At 33.0% G+C, this 18,039-nt stretch overlaps 2 protein-coding genes across 2 annotated transcripts in view; both read left to right on the top strand.

The window, feature by feature from the left end:
* LOC125057298 (G-protein coupled receptor moody-like) overlaps positions 1-4,886 on the top strand; it is a 39,547-nt gene extending 34,661 nt beyond the window's left edge. The window contains exons 3-4 of the mRNA XM_047660913.1: positions 3,656-3,894; positions 4,042-4,886. Of these exons, the coding sequence (XP_047516869.1) occupies positions 3,656-3,894; positions 4,042-4,885 (1,083 nt within the window). The 3' untranslated portion in view covers position 4,886. The remainder of the gene's footprint in view (positions 1-3,655; positions 3,895-4,041) is intronic.
* Positions 4,887-5,516: 630 nt separating this feature from the next.
* LOC125057299 (G-protein coupled receptor moody-like) lies at positions 5,517-10,715 on the top strand. Its single transcript, XM_047660914.1, has 3 exons — positions 5,517-5,714; positions 7,898-8,136; positions 8,767-10,715. Exons 1-3 carry the CDS (start codon positions 5,517-5,519, stop codon positions 9,530-9,532), a joined length of 1,203 nt encoding a protein of 400 aa, XP_047516870.1. The 3' UTR covers positions 9,533-10,715.
* The last annotated feature ends 7,324 nt before the right edge of the window (positions 10,716-18,039 follow it).

The following is an 18,039-nucleotide window of genomic DNA, read 5'->3' as shown; positions in this document are numbered from 1 at the left end:
CTTGCTCCGGAAAATGTTAAGCACGTATAAACACGTGTAACTCCATCTAAAAATGTACCTGACTTCACGAAAGGTTTCATAATATAGAAATTAACTTTAGCAGAAATAGAAAAGTACAAAAAATAAGTGTGATTTTTTTCTAAATTAAACATAACGTTGTGGAAATAGATACATTATCATTAGGTACGCTTAGTAATTACTGGGATACGGAAGAGCAAACGAGATAAAATTCAATTGTTTGTTCTTCATGTTTAAGATAATGGTCAGTGTATAAACATAGGAATCGAAAAATAATTTACTGCGAAGATAACGAGGCCGCTTACATAACCGGAACTATTAAAATATAAAAGTTTCGAGACGGTTTTTATAAATTTCCGGTTTCGAATAAGTCGATAAAAGCGAAGTCCTAAATATTTTTCTTTCTTTTTATACTGATTAATTACAGAACAATATGATTTCCGTCGCCGTAAATATTATTTGATAAAGCAAGAGAAAATACGGGAAGCTCATGCACCGGGTGTGCCGAGTGCCAACTGAAATTCAATATTGCCAGCCCTTCTTTGAAAATATAAAGGTCTACCCGATGTGAAATAATGTAATGTGAAAATATATCCTCCGTTTTTAACCTTCCGTCCCCTTCCGATTCTATCTCATATTTTAAATTAGGAAAATTTTGATAGGTATATGTATATATGTTTTGGACCAGGTGTCTATGTATTTATATCCTTATACATATTATCAGTTACTGTTGGAACTACTACGTACATAATCTTATTGTTAAAACCAATTTTTCTGAGCGGCAGAAAATATCGTACAATTGGTAAAACAACTACGTCCATATTATTTGATTTACCTCAAGCACGAATCTTGCTTGATGATGTATACAAATGTTTATTACAGTGAAGCGTAACTTTACTGTAAGCGGTCAAATCAGGCTTCTATTTAGAATCGTGACATTGCCTGAATATTAAATGTTGCTGTGCCTGTCACGAAGAAGGCTCGATAAAGTTTTGATCGGCTGTCGCGTCGTTGCTCTGTCGTCGTGTCATTTTCATCACGATGTGTGATAAATATTAGTCTATCTAATATGGACTTAGTATGAATGGTCAATATTATTATTAAATTTAAGTTTAAGTTTCTTTCACACAATATACCACTAAAAAATATGTAATGTATTAGAACTCCTTTAGCCAGCTAGGGTGTCAGGTCAATCCCTGTTATTGTTATTAAATATTAGTTTTCAAATAACCTCACAATAAATTAATTTGTATTTATGAATATTTATGAATTTTGTCGTTTGTAATCGTAATTACCATCGCAAATTCTTGCTCAAATTTCAGCAATATTGAAGTAGGTAATGCTGGGTTTGACGGTTAAATTAATCAAAATCTAAATCAAAATTTATTTAATCATATTGATATTGATATTTCAAGGAAATTAATATACTTACCTTTCCCTCGCAATATATTTATGAAAATATTATGTATGTATACAAAAATAGTGATAAATTTACTAAAATAGAACATACGCTCAATGTTAATATTTGGAACAAACGCAGGCTGCAATTTCCCCGTTCTAGACTATCTAAAGTTAGTAATTCTTTTTTAGGAAAATGGATACTCTTCTTTAATAAAATCCCAGAGGCTCTTTTATCTCTGCCTTTTAATAAATTAGGATGATGAGAAATGTATTAAAGAAAAACTGTGTAAAAAGGCTTACTATAAATTTAACGATTATCTAGTTGATAAAAGGGCCTGGGACTAGTGCTAAACAGGCTACTTCTAATTAATTTGCGATATTTGTTTTAAAATAAGTGTTGTTTGATGATTTGCTATTTTAAAAGAGTACCGAAAGTTTTTTACGCCGGCTTTTTCTCTCGGCCTACACCCTCTGCCTTCTTTGCCGATGAGTAGGGATGCCTATAGATTCAAATTTAATGACGAGGAATAAGTGATACCTGTATCTTATATTCCATAATAAACATATTTTATTTATTTAACTATGTACACTTATGAACGTCAATTTACTACAAGTTCAAAAACCAAGGGCTTAGAACGGGCGAGATACTCTCCATCACTCTTTTTAATCGCCATAAATAATATGTAACAATAATATACATGGGTTCAAGCACGACCAGTCGCTAAAAGTAGCACCTGTTTACGATCACAACGACGGCCAGTAATCGTTCCCTTCGCACATATTTTAGAGCGGGGGATCACCCGACGCATGAGCTACCACAAGCAATAGTATCAATGTACACAATTGTATTAATAGAAAACATTATTTAATTAACTTAAGCTTCAATTAAACAATATAAAATATAACGACATCTGACAACATAAATCATTAATAAGTTGCGTAGGTCAGTGTACCGATCAGTAATAAATAATAACTTTTAAGGACGTCGATAAGAGCATTTAGTTTATTTTAAGAGTATAATAAACACTATCTTACGTATTCAGACTTTTATCTATTCTTCCCTTATACTGACTAGTAATACCAATAACATTGATTATAAAAGCAACAAAAGATATTATGTGCTTTAATTTAGACTGTTCGTCTTCCTGAAAGCCTCCTCGCAATAACATACATTGGAAAGTAACGAAACTGTTTTTCAGAAGTGTGCAATGTTACATTTTTTTCTGGCTAACAATTTTTTACTTTAAGTAGTCTGTTGATATCAGGCAAAAGCTGTTTTTAAAGTAATAAACAGCATATATTTGTTTACCTAATACTAATAATTAACAAAAGTAAATAATAATCAAAAAAGATCCAAAAATAAATATATTTAAAATACCTACACTTGTATAAGCAAAGTGCATTGAAACTAGAGTGTATAAGCTTTTACAACTTTAAGCTCACTTATCGCCTTTACTCAACAAAACTTTAATATGAAACATCATACTTATTAAAGTTCAACCCTGTAAGCTTAGCGATATAATGAAACTTGCAGCTTGCAATAGATTTGATTCTTACGTAATAACAAATTATAATAAATTATAACAAATTTAGGACTTTTGCTTTTAGTTTTTTCTTCAGTCGCACTCTTCTTTTCTGAAGGCTAGTGTTAGTCGCGCCGCACAACTTCCTCCACTCTCCCTTGTCTTTGGCAAGCCTTTGGTACATTTGTATGGAATATTTACGTGTGTTCTAATTCGTAAAGCATGTTAAGACAATGAATTCCACGACTTTTTTTAATAGAATGCCCCCCGGGCAAACGGGCAGGAGGCTCACCTGATGTTAAGGGATACCGCCGCCCATGGACACTCTCAATGCTAGAGGGCTCGCGAGTTCGTTGCCGGCCTTTTAAGAATTGGTACGATCTTTTCTTGAAGAACCTTAAGTCGAATTGGTTCGGAAATACTTCAGCAGGCAGCTGATTCCACAAAGTGGTGGTGCGTGGCAATAACTGCCTTGAAAAACGCTCAGTTGTGGAACGGCGTGATACGGGTGGAATTTCGTATTCTGCCTCGACGTCCGATGATGAAACTCAGCTGCAGGTATAAATCCGAACAACTCCTCTGAACACTCTCCATGGTAAATGCGGTAGAAGATGCAGACTTAACCTTTACTTTAGAGAAAATTCGTTAGCGTTAGTTGAAACACACTACGAAAATGTAAATAAACTAAGTATATCACTTATTACTTGTTTCAGGTGCGTAATGCAACAGCCGTTTTTATAATGAACCTGTCCTGCTCTGATCTGCTGTTCTGCTGCTTTAACCTGCCCCTGGCAGCGTCTACGTTTTGGCAGCGCTCGTGGGCACATGGGCGGATCCTTTGCCGGATGTTCCCTCTGGCCAGATACGCCTTGGTGGCAGTCTCACTATTTACAGTACTTGCTATCACTATCAACAGATATGTTATGATCTCGCATCCTAGACTTTATCCCAAGTAAGTAAAAAAATATTCTCACTATTACTAGTAGCCTGAGAATTAAAAAAAAACGGTTCTACTCTTTATGATCTGTAAGAAGGCTGTGCATTATGCATGGTTAAAATTCCGATGTGAGGAACTAAAACATATTTATTTTTGTTATAGGTTATATAAAAAACAATATCTGGCTTTGATGGTGGCAGGAACATGGCTTTTCTCATTTGGGGCTCTTATCGCGACGTGGCTCGAAAAATGGGGTCGTTTCGGTCTGGATCCATCCATTGGATCGTGTTCAATTCTTCCAGATCACAATAATCGTTCTCCCAAAGAATTTCTTTTCGTTGGCGCGTTCATGCTTCCCTGCTTAGCTATAGTTATTTGCTATGCACGTATATTTTGCATTGTTAGAGAAGCTGCTAGACGCTCCAGAGCGCCTTTCAAGGGGAGACCGCGTCCTGGTTTAGAAGATTCCGCAGTCGGTTCCGCATCCACTGCGCTAGAACGCTCGCCAGGCCCGGAAAACGGTGTCAACCACAGTAGTGTACCTAGGAAGGCACTTCTAGCACCACCCATACTTCATTGTCCAGTCACCCCAGGTCCCGAACGGTCGTCCTCTTCCGGGGTGGACACTCTGGATGGTCATGATGATGAATGCGCTCTAGATGCAAAGCCCCGCACTCCAAGTGGCGGAGAGACTGCCAAGCGCCTCCGACAAGCAGCGGTCGTTCTAAAGCGATCGCCAGCACCCATTAGGCCTCCCCGTTTGACTCCGAAGGACAGAAAATTACTAAAAATGATAATGGCAATAATGTTATCGTTCTGGGTGTGCTATCTGCCAATAACGTTGACAAAGATATTCCGCGAGTTCACGTCACACCCCGCGGCAAACATCGCGGGCTACATACTCATATACCTGACGACGTGTATCAATCCTATTATATACGTGGTGATGTCGAGCGAATACCGGCAAGCTTACAAGAACCTGTTAATGTGCAAGCGAAGGGCGTGACGTTCGCCCGGCGACGGCGTCTCGGAGAAACGCCCGCCGTAAATTCTTAAGAACAGTGTTACAAATAATGCAAATGCTCGGAAACTATATATAATACCTTTTGTTTAAACGTATGAACTATTTATGTGAGAATGTTTTTATTAAATTGTAATCGCGAGCCGTCCGTGATTGTGCTAACAGATGATGAGTGCAATGTTAACTTCAAAAATTATAAAATCGAATAGTAGTCTAAAATAGTTATATTGTACTTACATAATTATGTGTTTAACATCCCGATAAAAGCGATAAGGAACTGTAAAGATACGAGAATTGTTATTAATGTAAATGAATGATAGAATGTTATTGTTCCTAGCGGGGCGTACGAAATACTCCTTTTTATTCTTATACGATTAATTCGTGTTTAACATTCCTATATGTATCGGTGTCGACGTGTCAGTATTGATGTTATAAAGTACGTAGTGAGCAATAAATTTTGTATGATAATGTATGTAATTCAGGGCTGAACTGAAACGGGCAAACCCGTCGCAGTCGAACTGACTCATTAAGGAAACGTTCTAGGAAAGATCACCGCAATGATGTTTATAAACTCATTTGTAATGGAATAATTGTGGATGAATGACGTGCGTACATTATGGCTGTTGGAATAGGGAATGTGTTGTTTAGAAATGTAAGTGCCAATGTGACGGAGTTGTATCTGGACGAAGTTCACCTCTACAAGGACTACCCTGAAGGCTTGTTGCGGTTCGCGACGGCCTGCTGCTTCATTTTTATGATCATCGGGATCCCGGGAAACCTCATTACAATCATCGCACTCTCGAGATACGAAAAGGTAAGTTTATTTTTTATTTGCTAATTAAATCTTGTCTTTGTCGTTAAAGTTATCTTCTCTCGATAATAATATTCAATCGAAAAAACATTAAACAAAAAACTTAAAATAAATTTATATATTTAAACAAACAATATTTTTTTTAATCCGATGACACGTAGAGCGGTGTCAATCTGACTCAACGCCTTAGTTAACGTCAATAAAAATGTGTGTTAGACTAATATTCTTATCAATAGGTTCCTTAATTAAACACCACTTCAATATTAAGCAACATTTTACAAATTCTTAAGAGATACTTAAGAATAGAGATTCTATTGCCTTACTCAATGGAGTACGTTTATTGACAAGTTAAAGGCCGATTCCTTATCACAAAAATACGTTATGGTCGCGACGACAATTGGCATCATTTAGTTTTTAGATAACATTCTAATTATTACCAATAACGATAAACTACTTCCGTTTAACATAATTATATATCATAATTAATTACTCTGAATTACCTCTTAAACCCGTTACCATTACTTGTGTTATAGTTTAATAATTTAGTTAATTAAAGCTAAACAACCTAAAAGCTAGAAATGTATAATTCATAAACATAGTTTTTAATAATAAATAAGTACAACAATGTTATTAAAATGTAGAGGTACCAGAGATTGGGATGTATAACATCGCCCACATAAAAATAAAATTAACGCGATCGGAAATCACGTTAAATTGTGTTTCAAAGTTTCACCTTCGCTACATTTTAGCAATACATTTCGGCATCACTGAATATTGAAAACGTAATTAACTGCTCTGACAATGCATATCGGCAATTAACTCGTTATTAAACTCGTTGATATCAAATAAACACATTCATAGTGATTTAAATTAATGTATAGAATAAATAGCCGCTTATACATTATTGCCTAATTCCTCTTTATTTTTCTGGCATGTTCTAACATATTAAAACTAATACAGGTTAGTTTACGCAAATATACAAATATATGACGTTCAAGGTTTTTACCGACTCATAGCGTAAACATTTTATTTATCAAAGTCCAGTGTCCACTGTACTGAGCCCAAACAAGTTGTTTATCCTGCTATTAGTCAGAGTTGTAAAACAATGACATTATAATAAATTGGAATAAAGCCCTTAAATGCTTGGTTTAACACTAGTGAATATATATTACTATGTAATCCATCTATAGTGAGATTTAATTAGTCGATACTACGTGACATTTCATATCAGATTCTGAGTATAATATTTTGTCTCAATAGTAGCCCCAATTTAAGAAATATCGTTATGTGTATGTCAGTTTTATCCATTACATTAACTTTCTAATCAGTTTTTAATAAATATTACGCGTACACTGCTGCTTTATGTCGGCTACTACGGAGATCGATTACGAAGTTTCTTTTAAGATTCTTTATTATATTTCTATGTAGTTGTTAAAGTAAATTATATCATTAAATTTTTAAAATTGATATGGCATGTTGTAAAGTACGTCAAACAATAAGTATTTACCTCAGTTAAATCCCCAATGAAACAATTACAGCGAATGGGACTGAATCCCCAACCGCAAGGACGCAATGTCCTACGTTGACGTGCGTAAGACGTATCGCCTTGAAGAAATTAGGGTTATACTCGTACATGCATGTGATGCATAAACAAAACATAATATTTTTGTCATAATAGTGTGGTGTTTGAATGCAACATTTCGCTACTTACTGCGAACGTCAAAGTCAAAAATCATTTATTCATATAGGTAACACAATGAACACTTATGAACGTCAAAAAAGAAATATACATTAACTACATCTAATTTTACATTTACTGCCAGTTCTCAAATCAAGGGCGTAGAACAGAAGAGAAGAACTGGCAATAAACTCTCCGCCACTCTTTTTGCACTGATATAATCAAATAGTCTTACTCGGGTGTGGTGAAGGTGTGTCTTATCTTATCAAACATAACTATTTTGCGAAATGGGATTACTGTATCAAGCACACTTTCTTATCATATTTTATTAAGGTGCCGTCATTTAATGAAACGAGCAGCGTGATGTATTTTAATCACTTAACGTTTGCTTATAATGGTTGACAATGTTTAAGTTGTACGATTACATCCCGCCTTAACACCTGTCACATGTTAATATTTGGCGATAAAAACTTCAATTATACAGCTATACAATTTCAATCACTTTCAGGTCCGCAATGCGACCGCGATCTTCATCATGAACCTTTCATTTTCGGACCTATTATTTTGCTGCTTCAACCTGCCCTTGACGGCGTCCACCCTTCTCCACCGGTCCTGGGTCCATGGAGAGCTCCTTTGCAGACTGTTTCCTCTGATGAGATATGGTCTGGTGGCAGCTTCCTTGTTCACTGTTACTGCTATCACTATTAATCGCTATGTCATCATCGCCCATCCGAGACTTTATCCGAAGTAAGTTTTATAAAATTAAGTATTGAGGTGTGATGCTTTCTATTCCAATGCATTATTATTTTTAACTAATATTTAAGTTTTTAAATGTACCAATACTTTTAGCTTCTCAAGTAATTGGAATAAACTCTACATTGTCATTCATAATGTTACTAGCTGACCCCGCGAACTTCGTACCGCCTAACGTTTTACAGATTAGCGGAACTTAATTTATGGTAACATAATACAAAATAAATATTAAGTTCATTATTTACTAAGACACAAAAGGAAATAAGCGTCTGAACGCACGCATAAATATTTGGCAACCAATATATTATATGTCAATTCTTTTTCATTACATTATTCAAAATTTTAAAATCTAAAATTCGCCGTTATTCGAATATTATAGATGTATCTTGTAGTTTCGAAACCTTTGTTTAATAACGTAAAAAACATCATGGATGAACATTAAATGTTTGACAGTTACAAAAACAGATCTTATGAACATTTAGTATTGTATTTATTTTTTCGTCAATTTTCCAATGTTTTTAATAGTTATTCTTCTAATATCGGTCCAGCCGTTCTCCAGTCAAACCTGACTTTTTTTATATATTAAGATTAGTATTAGACTTTAAAGCAAACATTTAATTACAGAGCATACACAACGAGGAACATCTGCCTGATGCTGCTTACAATATGGCTAAGTGCTTTCGGATGTTTGGTGGCGACTTGGCTCAACAAATGGGGCAGCTTTGGGCTCGACGCTAGTATCGGATCTTGCTCCATCATCCAAGACAAAAACGGTCGAACACCGAAAAAGACACTCTTTATTGTAGCGTTTACTATACCTTGTATTGCAATAATTTTCTGTTACACGCGAATATTCTTCATAGTTAGGAAAACCTCAAAAAATTCTAAAACAGTAAATACATCTAAACAAGAACAACCTTCGTGCGACGAACTCTCGTCCGTCGTATCGTCTGACTCGGTGTCCATAAAGTTCTCCGGCCCCGAAATAAGTATCAGTGAAAACACAGAGTCCTTTACCTCTGATCCACCTAAAAGTACACAGCGCACATTCCAAATTGAAACTAGAGACGAAATAAAAAGAAAAGACCATAGGCTTCGAAGGACAGCATTAAGAAAATCTATGGCGATGCTCAGATTGTCTCTGCCCACGCGGAAAGACAGGAGATTAGGGACTATGATAATCGCTATCATGATTTCGTTCTGCATGTGCCACCTCCCTATAACCATAACAAAGCTGTTGTGGGAGATAAATCCCAAGCCGGCGTTTAATATAGCTTCTTATATCCTCCTATATCTGGCTTCTTGTATCAACCCAGTGATTTACGTAGTAATGTCGAACGAGTATAGGAAAGCATATAAAAACCTTTTCAAATGCAAGCGGAAGTCTTGATGAATGTCGAATGGTAATTAATTAATGGACTGAATGTTTTAGAGAAATACTCATTTAGGTCTTAAGTGTGTGTTATTGTTGTGAGACAATGAAGCAATTATTGTAAAGATTAATGTTTTCATGTTTACGGTAGTAATTGTGTATATTACATAATTACACATATTTAGTAATAAGTATTGTTAAACGGGCCCAAGGAGTTACATGTATTGACATTCCGTGACAAATTGTCAAAAAGTATACGAATAGACTCGAATAAAAGATATCACTGATGAAGTGGTGAGTTAAGCGAATGTCTTAATATATATGTACACCCGTTTATATGTTCATAATACAGATTGCAGGTGCCGAAGACACAAATATTTAAAATTCCATTTCCGTGCCACAAATTTACTCAAGGTGAAGATGTATTCTTTTATTTATCTGACAATTATTAAATAATATTTTGCAATTTTAGTAATATATATGTACGTGAAAACATTTAATTATGTTTATCACAACAGAAATGTTTTATTAAAGCATGGCTATAAATAATTTGAAATGTGTATTGTATTCGAAGAAAGGAAATTTATTTATATTTTATTCATGGAGTATTTAATGTACACTAACCGACGAACGACCTATTTAACATTTTATAGTAAGCTATAATCTATGGTCTCTACTAATACTATATTGTCTGTGTTTCTTGTTATACGAGAATAAAAGTAGACAGTACTTTTAATTTTAACGTGAAATTTAATTATTTATTTGCTTAATTAAATAATCAAATTGTCTCTACATTTTGTTATAGTAACTCTTGAATTTGAATAGTGAAAGTTTGTATAATATAATAATAATGAATAGGTTTCGTTCGGCTTCGTATATAACCGAAATGAAAACAAGTCAAAAGACGTAGCATTATTTACACATACGGCCTACGATCCAAAATATTTAAAATACCTATTAGTATTTAATATTGTTTTGTTTAATTGGTTACTATCGATGTTATATATTCTGATATTTTGTCTACGTATAATTTAAGTAAAATATACTTTATATAAGCATATAATATCATATGTTATTTGTATAAGAGTTTAAATGGTTTTATAATGAGAAAGACCAAAATGTACCAAAGAACCTCCTGGGGCCACGATGCCCAAGCCATTGTACTTACCAAAGATGTAATTAAATTGACTTATGGATTTAAGCTACCAATTTTATTTAATACCTTACAATACGAAAAAGGTCTCTCAAGGAATTGTCGGGAGCAATTACATATCTTGTCCATCAGTATCATCTTTATGGCAGTACGATCTCCACAGAAAAATCAGAATAGCCGGCATGTAAGAAGATTGATCATTGGTGACAAATTTTATCTAAGATCTACGCTCTACCCTTTTCAAAAGCACTTAGTAAGAGGTAAACAATAACTATAAAAAAATATTACTGAAATGTCAATTTTATGAGCGACTAAATTGACAAAAAATGGTGTCAGTAATATTTTTTATTTTTATTTTAAAAGTACACCACATCATATATAATACTTTTTCTACAGTATAAGTTACAATCTGTTTATTCTAAAATACATGAAACTTACGGTGAACATAAATTTTACAAAAAAATTATAAAATATGACACATCCAAAATAGAGAAGAATTTTTTTTTACTAATTTTTGTTTTTAATTAGTAATTACCTATTTAAAAAAAAGTGCGTGCGTGCAAAGTACACATGTCAGAAGTAAAACTTCTTTGGCAAACTAATTTTTAACTCTTGTTCATATTTATACAAATCTAAAACTTTAGCTTTCCGAGAGGGAGGGAAAAAGGAAGATATATTAGGAATTTAATGAATTTAATTCGTCATTTGAGATTTCAATAAATTATTTTGCATAAAATATAAAATACTAATATTTCATAAATTCTCTTTACGAAATTTTAAAAATAGAATTTCTATAAAGTAGTTCACTCTTCTCACTCTCTCTCTCAATCGGTCTCAATCGCTCTCTCCCATATTTTCTTCGACACAACGCTGCACACCTTCGTGACGTTCCGTCAATTTTACCATCATGCGCCTAAAGAAGTTTCACTTCAAAATACTTATTCGCCTCATACGGATTAGGTACTCGGTATAGGTGCTTAACAACGCTTTTTTAAATTGATCAGCTCACTACCGAATATATCAATCTCTATTATATTCCCGAAGAATTGGAATAAGAGGTGCCTGAACTCCTAGGTTTGTTTTTAAAGACGAGATTTGGAAGATTCTTTTGATTTTGAACCTTGGGAATTAATTGACAACAATTTTAATATTCTGTAAGTGGTTATAAAGGTAGTGTTGGTATACTATATAATAGATTTACGTACATTCTGGATAAAAGGATTGAGTTTTCAGAGAACAATTATGCAGTCTATACTTCAGAGGATGTCCTAAAAATATTCGACCCTCATTATATTTTTAATTGTGTAATAAATTTTCTCATCGTAAAAATTAGAAAGTAATAAAAATTAAAATAATCGAGTTAGCGATAATTAATTTTCTTTGTATTTTTAATTCATTATTGAAAATTCAACTCAAGAAATGAGGCTTCTATAAAAAGGCTTTATCAAAATTAGAGCAATTAAATCAAAACTTACATTAATGAGGTTATTAAACAAAAATGGAACCTAAATTCTGAAAGGTAAGTCAAGACAGAAATCGTTTCATTTTTGAACTTCATAACATTAACTGTTTCATATACATTTTAATGCTCATTCGAGAGGCAGTGCAATGGATAAATTATACTTAATTTTAGATAGAAAATATTAGATATTTAAAAAATATATTCTTAATATCAATGTCCCTATCATATTGAAACGTGTATAAATACGACATTATGAGAGCAAAAAGTACTCGAACAATGTCGGACCCAATTTTGATGAATTGATGACTGAAATAGGCTCTCACTTTTTATGAAACCCAAAAAATTGAACCTAACGCGTTAAAAATAAAATTAAGACTATGTATTTCTAAAAAAGGCTTGACAAAAATGTTTTTGTTTTTTGTAGTCAATGAAAACACCTTCAAACTCTTCAACTAAACTCAACTAATTGTTAAGCGAATTAAAATGGTATTAGTATCTACTATTGCCTACAATTTCTTTAAAAAATAACGAAAATACGTCTGCATTTACAGACATATTTTCGCAACAAATTTCGTAATTAATAGGTGTAGTTAAACCATTGTATCTTCTATATGATTAATTGTTTCGAATAATGGATAAGTTTTCCATTATCTAAAAGTTTTAGGTCAATAAGTTTCGAAGCTTTTACTTAGGTCAAAGTTTTGACACCCTTGACATACTTATCTAAAGAATTTTGCTTCGTGTAAACAACACACGTCAAACAAAGGATATATTATATTCATGATTGGGTATTTGAATCATATCGCGTTCTAAAAATTATTTTTTACGCATATTTTGTGCCGTCTTATTATCTCTACCATGTCAGCGAATGCAATGACTGTAGATGAAAGGAGAGTTGAATAGCAGGACCGTAGCAAGTGGAGTTCCGTGGTCTCTGCGTACCGTAAAAGTATGTATTCAAGATTCATATACAGTGTAATCACTTTATAACGAATTACAAGTGACCGATCTTTTCGTTATAACGAATAACGTTATAAAGAGTGTAATGTAGAACTTTATTTTTGATTACAAAAACATAATTTTTTATTTACATGAGAAACAATATACCTATACATTATATTATAGATTGGTTATAATCATAGATTGATGATACATTATTAATTTTGGCCGTATATGAACGAGATACGCGTCACCATAAGCTATCCCAATTATAGTCTATTAGGCTCTTTCTAATATACGTATATTTAATGCACTTTTGAATTGATTAAACGCGTTAATCTTACGAATTTTAGAGGTAATTGATTAAATAATTGCACACCCTCATAGTCAATAGACTTCCTTCGTTTACACTGTATATAAAGAAATAAAATATTATATATAGAAACAAGCTACAAAAACTTAGTTTGTAATGTATTCATATCCGGAGGGTCAAGGTTTGGTACCGGTGAAAAATTGTTTCCAATTAGTATACAAAATGTGTAAAGGTAACTCTGGTAGGGTTTTGTAACATAAATTGTCTTTTGATTAATGATTCAAGTACCTTGTCGTTTATGTAGTTCCATTGATATTGTTCGTGACAATCCTAGTTAGCGATAAGCTTGTTGACGCGCTTCCGTGACCGGATTTCCGTTTTGCTATCTGTCCTGATTTGTAAACAGCCCCGATATTTCTTCACTTTCAGACATATTATCTCTAGAGTCAACGATAAATTGTCAAAACTCGCGCTTACTAGCGTAAAATAGTCATAAAAATCTGCCAATAAATACAGCGATCAACAAAAAATAAGGACAGAAGAAACCACTATTTTATTTGCTTTCATACATTCTACTCGTATAGTCCAAGTACAAGCTCTAAGTTTATCGTCTTGTACGCTGTAGGCTCAAAAGAATGAGCGCTCATGAGCCCTCGAAGGCTCTAGACATTTTGCCTCAGAGAGTTCTAATCGCAAATACCTTTCTTTGTTTATATTATCCCTCCTACGCCGATATAATCGCTTTATCAACAGTAACCCAACCCTATAGAGACTGAGGGCCTGAAAGTTATACCTAATAAATTTGATTTATTAGAATTTAAATTTAGTCCAATTATTGTTTATTGTTTTTCGTTATTTATTTTGCGTACTCTATTTAACCTGACAATGATTGATTTAAGTTTAATGAGTAGGTACTTTGTTGAAATCCCTTTTTGTTATCTGCCATGTTAGATCACGTATGAGTCCATCATGCTTGACGGAACAGGAGATAGAATGTTCATTTTTGTGAACATTTTAATTTCCATTCGTATTTCCCATGTCTATTAATCTGATTTTAATTCATTTAATGTAATGAGTCGTCTACATAAAGTCATATCTGTAAGACATAATTTTCAACACATATCATCTAGTCATTTTAATATTTAGTTTTTTTCTATATCCGTTATTTTAAAAGTCTTTGTTCTCTATATTACGGGTTCAGCAATTAAGAAGAAGGCGGAAAGGGTGACTTTTGAAATCTCAAAAATCAATGAAAGGCCCAATTTGTCTATAACGATCGCGTTCAGAAGTAAACTTTACCATTTACGGTTTTTCAGTAAGCGTAATGACTGTTTCAAAGTTCATACTTGAGATAAGTGTAATAAAATGAATGAAAACCCTCTGAAGTTCTATTCAAAGTGCAAAGTAAACCATATAATCACTTTTATAAATTGTTCTTTTTCTTCCTGGAATTCAAAATTTGTTATCAAAAGAAAAGTTGAGTTTTCTTAATGTTCTGAATAAACATTTAACGCAAGAATGATTTCATATCAGCTTATCACAAAATTGAATCGAAAACATTTAAAGTGATGGGGTGTTCAATAAAAAGTTATAATGAGTATGACGCAATTATCTTTTCATAAATGTTATTTTATTTTTCGACTTTTCGACGATCTTGTTGGTTTAAACACTTTTTATATCTTTTTTCTAAAGATTTATAATTACCTTTATAAAATTATATATTTATAAAATAACCTACTACCCTTTGATCCCTGAAAAAATCGTATACCGTGGTGACCACTGCATCATCATCTTCAAACTAATGGCCTCTAAGATGTTCCTTTAACCGCGGAAATAGGTAAAAATCACTAGTAGCCGATGAATATGGAGGATGTTCCATCAATTCGAAGCCAATGTCTGTTCTTCTAGTGTCCTATATCATATTTAGAACACTTTATAAGATATAAGTTATGTATCCTCTTCTTTCTTCTTTTTTGCTATAAATCAAACAGGAACACGACGATGTTTTCAGTTAAACTCAGCACATCAACGCGCAACTATAGAATTTCATGATCATGACCTTGATATCATCTTGATTTACCAGCGACGTAGTAGATTTTTTTTTCATTTTTCATTTTCCGACGCAAACAAATGACTTTTATTTTTGAAAAACAGGATGAAAATCATTGCTTTTTTATTATAATTTTATCTAATGTCTGGGCTATTCCTGCCCGTATTTTTTTAGTCATCGTTCCAAGAATGTATCAGTATTTATTGAATATCCCTCGTAAGCAACTAACCAACCCCACTTTGCGCACTAGTTTTTATAGTGTTATGACATACTTTTAATAGCTGTTTAATTTTGGTTTCATAAAGATACTTTTGTGAGTTTTGTTTGATTAACCATAATCTGTTCATCAATTAACATCTTGTATAGTGGTGTATCTTTGCGACATGATCTTTTGATCACAATAACTGTTCGGTGTACGTTAATACAATATTTTTAACGGTAGCGGTACATACCTTGATATATATACCCTTGAAAGACTCAAAGCAAAAAGACACACAATTTCCAATCTTTGGGATATTGGAAGAAATAATATAGGAACGAAAGGAGAGGTAAGACTGGTTACAGGGGTCATACTGGCCTAAAAAAAATAAAAAATAGTATCGCTTTTTGTATCAATCAAATTTTCATATATCTTATCAAAGCGTCTTTGCACTTTATGAGTAATTAAATATATATGTATAAACAATTTGTTATTAATAGCCAACGCCAAGCACAATAATTGATTAGTGAGAGTATTACACATATAAAATAAAACATGACAGTTTTACGACTGATATTATAATCATGGATAAGAAATAAATAATTGCAACTTCGTTAATCAATTTACGGTGTGGTAAGAAGTCAGTTAGTAGTCAAATAAGATTCTTATTGCATTCATAGTAACCATTACCAATTTTACCGAAACATGTTAAATAAATAACAGTACACGATCGTGTATTTCATATACATAACATTATTAAAAGACACTGCAAAAACATACAATAATATGTATATGGACTAAAACTGGCACGTACTAAATTGCTCGGCATATTCAGTTTAACACTAACAGAATACACGAGAGTCCATGGTTTGATATGAAAAGAGTTTTTTCTTATTTTGTGTAAGTTGCTCTAATCTTAGAAAAATAACGTTAAAATAAATAAGTACATACATACCAAACGACGTTTCCAGTGTTTTCGACAATCACTCTCACGGACCACGATCAACAGAAGATTTAATTAAATGAAAACAAAATTATTCTGCAATCAAACGTTTAAGTTAATATCCAACTTATAAATTCTCAAGTAAATATTTAAACATTTTCTGCGGATATTAAGTCATTGGAGTTAACGGTTCGATGTTTTACCTACAGAAAAAGCAGAAAAAGCAGAAATGTGTACAAGTTATAAAATAAACAAAAGCTTAAGCATTGTGTTTAACAATCATACAAAATATAAAACGTAGAAGGCCGCTCAATAATAGCATTTAATTTCAATAAAAGTTTCAGTGGAAAAGCGACGCAATCTATTAAATTCATTGCAATAAATTTATACATTTATGTATTTGCATTTTATTATAGGGAAAAATGAACGATTCAGTGAAAATACGATTTGCGATAGATTTACCTTTTGCGGTAATAAGTTTTAGATGCAATTCAATTCTTGGCGAAATCATCCACAACCTTACTACAACCAACTTCTTTTTAGCAAACACAGACATATTTTTTTACTCACATCCTATTAATGCTGTATTCCCACATAATGTCGGTCTCAGTTCAGTCCCAGTGGAATCGAATAAGTAATCGATAGTCATCCCTGAGAGATACGACCTCCAACAATTCGAAGTTCCTTCCCCAAAGGCCGACAATGCACCCACTGAAAATGGGTGCATTGCCGGTCTTCCGCATCGATGACGGCCATGCGCTGCGATGACAGCCTTTAATGGGCGTCCCGTAGGCTCGTTTGCCCCCAAAAAAAAAGAGTGAATAACAAATATTGTTTTAAATACTTTCACTGCGTAGATCACGTTAACATTTACTTATGATAAATAAACTCTGAATCAACATCTCTCTTCTCTTAATAACAAATCATAAACTCATCATTGCATTTTATCTAATAACTAATTCACACTTTGAAGAACTGAAATACAAAATCACGAGTTTAGTTAAAATAATACGAAAATCCTCATTGATTATGGATAATAAATGGACGGATACAATAGTAATAAAAGATTTTTCCAAGTGGTAATATTTCACAAGAACATGAATAAATTCCCGTCAGGTGGTTGTGTTTCTTCGGTCCAATATTAAGGCCACTATGATGTATTGAAGGCAACCGTGAAGAAATAACCAGATCAAGTAAACAAAACACGGCTCGATTCATTTGAGATAAATTATTTTGTTCGTTGTGATTGTTCAATAATGTTTTTTGCTTGGAAAATAATTTCACTTTTCTTTGACGTAGAAAAACGTGTAATAAAATATAGAGTTTATAGAAAACCTTCACATTTTTTAAATACATTTAAATACGCAATACCCATATAAATAATAGAGGATAAGAACCTCGACATTTTTATTTTCTAACGAATACATGTTCGAGACTAATTGAATACATTAGTTAAGTAATTTTGC

The sequence above is a fragment of the Pieris napi genome, chromosome 16 (genome assembly GCF_905475465.1).
Source record: "Pieris napi chromosome 16, ilPieNapi1.2, whole genome shotgun sequence".
Classification (NCBI taxonomy): Eukaryota; Metazoa; Arthropoda; class Insecta; order Lepidoptera; family Pieridae; genus Pieris; species Pieris napi.
Note: the sequence above shows the minus strand (reverse complement) of the source record. Positions and strands in the feature narration are given on the sequence as shown.

Bases quoted from the DNA above. Each gene is read 5' to 3' on its own strand.
- LOC125057299 (XM_047660914.1), top strand. From the start codon at position 5,517: ATGGCTGTTGGAATAGGGAATGTGTTGTTTAGAAATGTAAGTGCCAAT. The intron at 5,715-7,897 runs GTAAGTTTATTT...AATCACTTTCAG, and splicing joins CACTCTCGAGATACGAAAAG to GTCCGCAATGCGACCGCGAT. The intron at 8,137-8,766 runs GTAAGTTTTATA...ATTTAATTACAG, and splicing joins CATCCGAGACTTTATCCGAA to AGCATACACAACGAGGAACA.